The sequence below is a fragment of the Puma concolor genome, chromosome B1, assembly GCF_028749965.1.
Source record: "Puma concolor isolate L17-30 chromosome B1, mPumCon1.1.hap2, whole genome shotgun sequence".
NCBI classification, from domain to species: Eukaryota; Metazoa; Chordata; class Mammalia; order Carnivora; family Felidae; genus Puma; species Puma concolor.
In genome coordinates, this window is record NC_141670.1 from 49,357,214 (window position 1) to 49,366,317 (window position 9,104).

Below are 9,104 nucleotides of genomic sequence, written 5' to 3' on the forward strand. Positions count from 1 at the left end.
TTTAGATATTTATGGTCCTCAGGACATCCTTTAAAAATCCCCTTGTTATCTCTGTTCTACAGATGAGGAGAATGGAGCTCAGAAGAGTTAAGGAACTCATTCAGAGTGGCTAGGCTGGGCTTAAAGTCCTCCTACCCTGAAGGCCAAGGTCTTCTCACTGTTCAAGAACACCTTCTCCCTCCCACTCTCCCTCCCTCTCTCCCTCTCTCTCTTTCCTCTTTCATGCACCTGTTCATGCCTTCATTCCCAAGCATTGGGAGCCCACACTTGATGTGAGGCAGGGCAGATATCCAGACGCACAGAGCATGGTCACTGCTCTCAGGGAGCCCACAGTCTCTTAGGGCAGCAGATAGCACTAGTAAAGTGAGGGGAGCAGGTAGGGGCTCTTCCAGAGATGCTGAATGAGACAGAAGCGCCAGCCCGGCGGGGGAGGCACTCTGATCGTGTACCCCTGTGATATGTCTCGCAAAAGCCTGCCTCGCCCAGTTCCTATCCCTTGGAGGCTTCAAGAGCCTGAAAATAGTGAGTCATCCCTCTTCAAATGCCAACGTTAATAGCCCTTGTGACTATCCTCTGTGAAATAGCAGTGGCCCCTGGGCTGCCCGTGGTCGTCACAAGGTCACCGTCATGGGGACTGGGGACTGCCAGGACACAGTGCACACCTCTGAAAACAAGATAGGATTCCACACTGTGCAAAGGACCGTGAGCACGCAGAAGGCAACAGAATGCCTGCTGCCTGTCCTGGATCTTCCTCTGGGCTGAGAGCAGAATCAGCACACATTTACGAGAGTTCTGAGAGTCAGTGGGGTATCTAAAGTTAAACTATTTAGAAAAGGTGTAGTCTGGGGGAGAGGGTTGCTGGAAGGGCTGGTAGGTCCTGGGTAAACAGGAAATAGGGTCATCTTGGAGTTATTGTGAGTTTCTGAAGGAGAGGGACATGGTTTGTCCTGGAAGGGGAGGTCTGTGTGTGATATCATTGGGTTCCAAGATGACAGGGCATGGATTTAGAGCTTGGGAGGAGATGGGCTCACTGTGGAGAAGGAGGAGAGAAAGAATGAATGAAGGAGCATGAGAACCTTCCCTGTGAGTTCAGATGTGACATGAGAGGCAGTTGGGTGCCCAACGTCAGCTGGGAACACGCTGGAGTTAGAACTCAGGTGCCTGGCCCAGAGCTCCAAGAGCAGACAAGTGGCTTTTTGCAGGAGGACTCTTTGTGAGAACCCCAGAGGAGCCCAGCCTCAGCCACATCGTCACCGAGGAGGACATCCAGTTCTATGTGCAGCAGTTCAAGAAGTCTGGTTTCAGGTAAAGAGAACGGGGCCCCAAACAGCGAAGAGACATGATCAGCAAAGAGGGTTACAGGGTGAGGCCGGCCATCCCCCTGCAAATGCTCGGCCAGCTTCTGCTTGAACCCCTCCAGTGTCGGGAGGCTCACTCCTGAAAATACTCCACCTGCTCTAGTTTGGGATAACTCAGTTTCCTCCCTCTTGTGCTTATGGGCCCCCTCAGAACAGACAGTTAAAAACATTTTTTTTTTCCATCATGAGCCCTGAAAGAAGCAGATGACAGCTCTGGGTTCTTTCTTCAGAAAAACACAAAAGCCTACGTAAACACAGACGTTGCATACATCTTCAGGGGAGGGTTATAGACCTCTCAGGTTGTTGGGTTTTGCGTTTGTATTAAGGATTGGGAGAGTGTTCAGGGACAGCCCCTGGCCATCCTTACCTGTCCAGAGAGGCATCATTGAGCTACCTCTCTACGTCCCATTGGAAGGAGGGCACCTCCCGAAGTTTCTTTTCAGTAGGTTCCCTGGGGCAAGGGAGCAGCTTCTGGATGGTGAGAGCACTAAACGGAGCTCCCCGTGATCTAACCCAGCAGCCCCCCGAGAATGTGGGCCAGTTTCTGCATGTTTCCGGAAGCCCACTTCGGAGGCTGGCAGCCCTCTCAGCCGAACCCTGAATGCCGGCACTAGGCCTTGCTCGTTAAAACATGGCAAGTGCGTTGGGCCACCAGACGTGACCCCTGGGCTCCGTCCTCTCCCCTCCCCTGCAGAAACTTTTGCTCCCACTGGGAAGACCCGCTGTTCAGAGCTGGCTCCCGGTGGGGTCTGTACCATAGTCATCTACTAAAAGCCTTCCTGTTTTTGTTCCCCTGATCGTCCCCACCCCCAGGGGTCCCCTAAACTGGTATCGAAACGTGGATGTAAACTGGAAGTGGGGCTGCACAGGTTTGGGACGAAAGGTAAGTGCTGGTTCAGGGTGGTTGTCCCCCCCACCCCACCCCGCCCCACCCCTGGGCTTCTCATTGGCCCAGTTAATCTGCCCTTTGGTCAGAGTTGGGGGGATGGGCAGGACAGACTGACTTGCTGTCCTCCTTTCTGCCCTTCCCCTCCCTCCACTCAAGGGGGAAGTGAGTGCCTCGACTAGGGCTTTCACTGATGCTTTCCCTGGAATGGTAGAGGGTGGCATGCGGGCAGAGCAGAGGACTGTCCGGGTGCCCGCGGCATCTGTGTGGAAGGCCCACGTCTCCTGATGGTGCCCCAGGTCAGGGCAGATGGTCCAGGATGACTCCCAGAGGTGAGGAGGGTCACACAGAGCCCCCATTTCACAGAAGGAGCCTGAGGCACTTTCAGAGACACAGGCTTTAGCCTCTGGCTGTGTCACCTTTGTCCAGGTCCACCTGAGTCAAGCAGAAGGTGGGTTTCCAATCTCTGGGTCTGCAGAGGGAATACAGGTGTGCCCCACTTTTTTGAAAGATCGCTTTTACGAAAGACCTCCATTCGGAGCTGTTTTCGCTAACTGAAAGAAATCCAAAGAGGATTTTCACTTGTGGGAAAAAAAGCATCCAGCATCTCTTTTGCACCGACTCATCTTAGAGGCAGCGCACAAGCGAGAGCGGCCTCGCCAAGCCCCTTCCCCAGGAACTCCCCTCAGCATCTCAGCATCAAGCCGCCATGGCCTTGAACCGTGTCTCTGAGCATCTGGGCTTTACGTTGGTCTGTTTTGTGTATCTGTTAGCAAGATGTTTCCATCAGAAATGCCTGAGAGGTTATTTGGAGGGTCTGGGAGTGTTCAAACACTTTTCCTTATACATTAGTGGTGATTGCTTCTTCACTTTACGCCACTTTGGCTTACGGGAGCTTTCACAGGAGTGCTCCACCTTTGGATAGCCGGGGAAACCTGTAACGGCATTCATAGTTTACATTCAAAACATTGAAAACCGGGGCGCGTGGGTGGCTCAGTCGGTTAAGCATCTGGCTCTTGATTGCAGCTCAGGTCATGATCTCACAGGTTCGTGGGTTCGAACCCCATGTCGGCCTCCTCACACTAATGGTGTGGAGCCTGCTTGGGATTCTCTCCCTCTCTCTCTTCCTTTCTCTCTCCCTCTCTCTCTCCCTCTCTGCCCTTCCCACGCACACTCTCTCAAAATAAATAAACAAACTTAAAAAGCTAAGAACCTATGGGAAATTGCATTTTCGCATTCCTCAGCTCACTCAGTAGCCCTAGTTTTCTCATCAAGTCACTGGAAGTGAACACCCTCTACGTGCTAGGCACTATGGTGGACCTTAGGGATACGATGTTAGATAAAATACATGAGGCCCATCGGGTGCCTGGGTGGCTTAGTCAGTTGAATGTCTGACTTGATTTCAGCTCAGGGCATGATCCCAGGGTCTTGGGATTGAGCCCCATGTTGGGCTCCGCACGGAGGGTGGAGCCTGCTTAAAATTCTCTCTCTCTCTCTCTCTCTCTCTCTCTCTCACTCTCACTGAAAACAAAACTAAAAACAGATGAGGTGCTGACCTCATGGGGTCAGGCAATAGAGCATGGAACATAGTTAAGAGCACACTGGGCAGCAGGTTGGCCTGGGATCTAATCCCTGTGTGCCCTTGGGTAAGGCACTTATCCACTCTGGTCTCCATTGCCACTTACGGGAATGACAGGAATAGTTCCTAGCACATAGTAGTAGTTCAATGAAGGCCCATTATCTTTGACTCCCTCACCTGTGACTGACAAAAATGACAAAGCCATGGGTTGGTAGGCAAAATCTCTTGCAACATGCAGGTGCATAATGGCAGAGTCTTTGGGAGGGTGAATCCCAATGGCCCTAACGTTGGAAACCCATTCTTCTACAGATACCTTTCAGATCTTCCTTCTCCCCCACCTCCTCTCATGCCCCCACAACCAGTTTACATTTTGGCTGGGAATATTCTGGAGTTTATAACAGCCTTAGGATTAGTTTCAGCAATAAAACCACTTTTTTGTTGGTGTTCATTCAACCTGTTCCCTTTTTTTTTCTTATTTATTTATTTATTTATTTATTTATTTATTTATTTATTTTAATCCAAGTTCGTGAACACGTAGTATAATCATGGTTTCAGGAGTAGAATTTAGTGATTGATCACTTCTGTATAACACCCAGTGCTCATCACAAGTGCCCTCCTGAATGCCCATCACCCATTTAGCCCATCCCCCCACCCAACACCCCAGCAGCAACCCTCAGTTCTGTGTTTAAGACTGTCTTATGGGTTGTCTCCATCTCTGTTTTTCTCTTACTTTTGCTTCCCTTCCCCTATGTTCATGTGTTTTCTTAAATTCCACAATTGAGTGAAATCATAGGATTGTCTTTCTCTGACTTCTTTCGCTCAGCGTAATACACTCTAGTTCCATCATGTAGCAACAAAATCACTTTTGAACATCGCTGGTCCTTGATCATTTGGCAGTGAGAAGCATGCAGTTCTGTACATTGGTAAAAACCAGTAAAAGTCCCTTAACCAGGGACAAATCGAAGCTGTTTGACAATTATAATGGTGGAGGGAGAACAAAGAGGATAAATGGAAGCTTTCTCCACCCCACAGTGTCCTATCTGTCAGTAGATGAAAGTGAAGTCCTTTCTGCTGCCGCTCCTGTTGGGCTGATAACAGCTGTGCCTGACCCATTCACTTCCTGGATTCTTGGCTGACCTTTTAAAGCATCCACTTAATTCAAAGAAAAGGAATATTGATCTCTATCCAAGGCATCTTTCCTCCTTTCTGGTGCCATCTATTCCATTCTGTCAAAAAACAAAATTCAACCGAGTAAATCTGAAGATCCAATTGGCCTTATTAAATGGCTCATGAAATTAGGCAGCATCCTTTCTAGCAAGTAGAGGGGTGCTCAAAGCGAAAGGGTTTTTCCGAAGGAGGGGGTGGGGCGAGAAAGGTATAAGCAAAAGAAAAGAGACCATTTTTTCAGGCAAGGTCGCGTTCCCTTAGGGGAAAGAGCAGGGGTCTTATGCACATTCCCCCAGCTTCCTATGGGGTAAGGGGAGAACCCGTGTGACAGATTACCTCCTTGGTGCTAATCAATAAATTCCTGCCTAACCAGCTAAGACATTTTTGGGGGAGGTTGAAACTGCAATTAGGTATTAAGCTCCAATTTAATGACTTGGCCTGGCCCAAGTGACACCGTGTGGGGCCTATGGTTTTCTTCTTACAGTTCTGTAAATACCAGACACACAGTGGGCCAGTAGAAGTGTTCTTACTTCTACGCACACATGCACACAAAACCCTTGTGGGTCACGACACTGCTGACTCTACTCGTCTTAGAAAAACCTAGTCTTACCCTCCTGTGTGTCTCTTAACACAAAACACTTCACGCTTCTGGTCACCAGATGTGTGAGGGTTTTCCTCCACCGAGCAATTCTCTGCATCACCAAAATTCAATTCCGTTCTGACACTGTCTCCCTGGAGATAGTGTCGGATCCCACAGGTAAGGGCTGGGTCCTACAAGACTGCCCCCACCCCCCTGCCGCCCCGCTTCAGATGCCAATCACAAGTCCAGGTGGTTACCTCTGCTTCTGGGGTTCCCGTGCCTCCCTCCTCAGGTTTGATTCATTTGCTAGGGTGGCTCCCACAACTCAGGGAGACACGTTTGCCAGTTTGTTAAAGTAGATGACAAAGGATTCAGATGAACAGCCAGATGGAGAGATGGTCTGGGAGGGGCCCAAGCACTTCTTGGGCTTCTGTCCCTGCGGAGTTGGGGTACATCACCCCTCCCACTGTAGATGTGTTTGCCAGTGTGGAAGCTCCCCAAACCCCATCCTATTGGGGTTTTATGGATTTTAATGGAGGCTTACTCATGTAGGCACGATCAATTATTAACTCCATTTCCAGCCCCTCTGTCCTCTCTAGAGAATGGGGGGTGGGGCTGAAAAGCCTAAGCTTCTGATCACCTCTCGGCTCGTCTTTGTGGTGACCAGCCCCATCCAGTCCCCACCCAGGAGCCCACCCAGAGTCCCCACAGTAGAAGAAAAGATACCCCTGGTCCTCTTATCACTTTGGAATTTACAAGGGTTTGAGGAACCCTGTGTCAGGCAAGGATGGGATCAAAAGACCAAATATTAGAACAAGAGATGCTCCTATCATTCTTATCACCTAGAAAAGTACAAGGGTTTCAGGAGCCCTGTGCCAGGAACAGGGGCAGAGACAAACCTATGTATTTTCTGTCATCTCACACCATCATCTGAGATCCCCAGTAATAGTGCAAAACCTGGGGAAACAAAGCCAGGACCACAGCAGCACCACAGGGGGTCTTTCTGGGGGATGTTAATCATGGGGGAAGCCACAAAGCAGGGAAATGAAGTACCCTGTCCTTGTCCTGGGAGAGGGAAGGCCTCAGCTATGGAGGGGCACAAGAAGGGACCGTTCCGTCCCTTCTCTGCCTGCCTCTGCTTCCTGGTACCCTCCCCTAGATCCTGATTCCGGCTCTGATGGTGACCGCGGAGAAGGACGTCGTGCTCACTCCAGAGATGTCCAAGCATATGGAGGACTGGGTAAGCCAACAGTCCTGCACTGGGGCCATTGGTGCTTCCCGGGAGAGGGCGCAGGCCTCACGGAGGAAAGATGGCAGCTGGGGACACAGAGCCGGAGATCCAGTAAAGCACTTGATTCTTCGTCAGTAGGATCCCTGCCACCTCATAGGAGCAGCAGTCCTGACTGATGCCTTCTTTTCCCTGCACTGATGTAGCCTGTCATTTACTCACTCGTGCTTTACTCACTCATGCATTCATTCATTCACTCATTCATTTCATGGGCTTTTACTGGGCGCTTTTGTTAGCACAGTGCTAGATTCTGGGAAGGTAAGGGTGAATAAGACGCAGACCCCACCCTTGGGGAGCTCGCTGTCCTGCAGTTCATCCCAGACGCAGGAGAGAGGTGAAGAGGGCTCGGTAGGGAAGGAGGTCTTCACAGAGGTGCTGACCACTGCGTCTGGCCTTAGCGAACGACTGAGGCTTGCCCCGCAGAGAGAACAGAAGACAGGGTGAGAGGCAAGGAGCATGCAGGGCTTACTGCGAGAATGGTAGGAGCTCCGTAAGACTGGAAGATTCTGCTGAGCCCACCGGGCCAGACCGCGCTTTGTAGGCCCATAGGCGTGAGCCATTGAAGGGGATTGACAGGTGACAAACCTGCAGTTTGGAAGCTCACTCTGCCACAAGCGTGGAGGTTGGTAGGGACTGGGGAGGCTTGCAGGTGGGGTGGCTGGGCTGGCTCATCGGATCCTGCCTAGCTAGCTGCCCGGAGCGGTCCGTCCGCACTTGGCTGTGGCTTCGTTGGCATCATCAGGCACAGCAGACAGTGTGTAGGGTGGGATGCTGCCAAGGACACGCTTCTGGTGGGCCCTGGACCCAGCTGATGGAGGGGCTGAGGCCACGGGGCGGGGCTCGTTTTCTCTAGCACCAACCCTTGAAGATTTCTGTAGAATTTCCAGTTCTTTGGCTGGCCCTTTCCCACCCTGGCCACTGACTGCTAACCTCGCTGAGGCTTAGGCCCAGAAGGGGCCGTCTTCGCCTCTGGGAGGAAAGCCGCATTCCCCCGCCCCAAGCATTTTCTGCATCAGGTTGCACAGTTCAAGGCTCGTGTCGGGAGGGAGCCTGCTTGTGCCAAGGGCGGTGCTGCTGCGCTCTCTCCCTCTTTGGGGCTTGCCACAGTGACCCACTGTGGGGGTTCAGGGTCCAAAAGAGGGGGACTCAGTCATGTCTGTGTGGCGAGAGCCGAACAACCAGGCGTTTTCCAGACAGTGAACAAGCTGCGTCCTGATAATTCTAAAGAGAAGCAACTTGTTTCGGTGAGCACAAACAAGTCAGCCCTGAATTTGAATCTTCACTCAGCCACTCTGTGTGACCTTGGATAGGTTACCTAACTTCTCTGAGCCTTCATCTTACCCCATAGGATCACGGTCAAGGTTAGAGAAGGTGATGCACGTAGACTACCGGCCACATAGTAGGAGTTCAGTGAATGCCCATTCCTTTCTTAAATAATGCAAGGATTTTCGGGGAGGGTGGCCTGTGGGGAGCACTAACCTAAAACGAGAGCCACCTGTGTTCTGCCACTTACTTTTCGGGGGGGGGGGGGGAGGGGGTTTCTTCCAGATCCCCTACCTGAAAAGGGGACACATTATGGATTGCGGACACTGGACACAGATGGAGAAGTAAGGAGATGTGGCGGGGGTGGGGAGACCCCTGGGTGGGGGAGACCGGGACTTCCTGTTTACCTCCAATAAGGGCTTTCCTGGCCTTGCCATTCACTTCATCACCTCTGCTCTCACATGCCTGCGGTGAGTGGGTCCTGACAGGTGTGAATTGCCCTCTGTTTCCTTCCCAGGCCCACCGAGTTGAATCGGATCCTCATTGAGTGGCTGGAGACGGATGCCAGGGACCCACCAGTGGTCTCGAAGCTTTAGGGCATGGCGTGTGCCAGCCCCCCAGCAGGCCTGCAAGCCCTTCCTCTGCTGGGCTTGGAACCCAGAGGAAGTCTTTCCGGCACCTCTTGTAACCGGCAGCATCATTCCAAGGGGGTTTACTCTGCAGAGTGGTTTCCTTTAAATGAAGAGAGTCAAATCTGACATAATTTTAGATACAGGAAAAATCACATCTGATTCATTCTCCAGGTATAAAGGTGTTACTTTCTCTCTTAAGAGTGGCTTACAGTGTTCTATAGGTGACGAAACGGGATGGCCAGGGGTGATTTCTCTTTGACTAACCAATCACGGTTCGGCAGCAAAATCCGTTAATTTTGAAGCACATCAGCTGAGATTGGAACTCGTTGGTCTAATAAAGCTCAAACATTC

The 9,104-nt window shown here is 51.3% G+C and overlaps 1 protein-coding gene across 2 annotated transcripts in view; it reads left to right on the top strand.

Annotated features, from left to right (window-relative positions):
- The window catches only part of EPHX2 (epoxide hydrolase 2), a 78,138-nt gene extending 69,034 nt beyond the window's left edge, over positions 1-9,104 (top strand). Inside the window, exons 15-19 of one of the 2 annotated variants that reach the window (XM_025921686.2) lie at positions 1,203-1,305; positions 2,172-2,241; positions 6,730-6,810; positions 8,407-8,465; positions 8,639-9,104. In XM_025921686.2, the coding sequence (XP_025777471.1) occupies positions 1,203-1,305; positions 2,172-2,241; positions 6,730-6,810; positions 8,407-8,465; positions 8,639-8,717 (392 nt within the window). In that variant the 3' untranslated portion in view covers positions 8,718-9,104. Of the gene's footprint in view, positions 1-1,202; positions 1,306-2,171; positions 2,242-6,729; positions 6,811-8,406; positions 8,466-8,638 lie in introns of those variants that run through there. The other variant, XR_015250095.1, reaches the window with a different exon arrangement.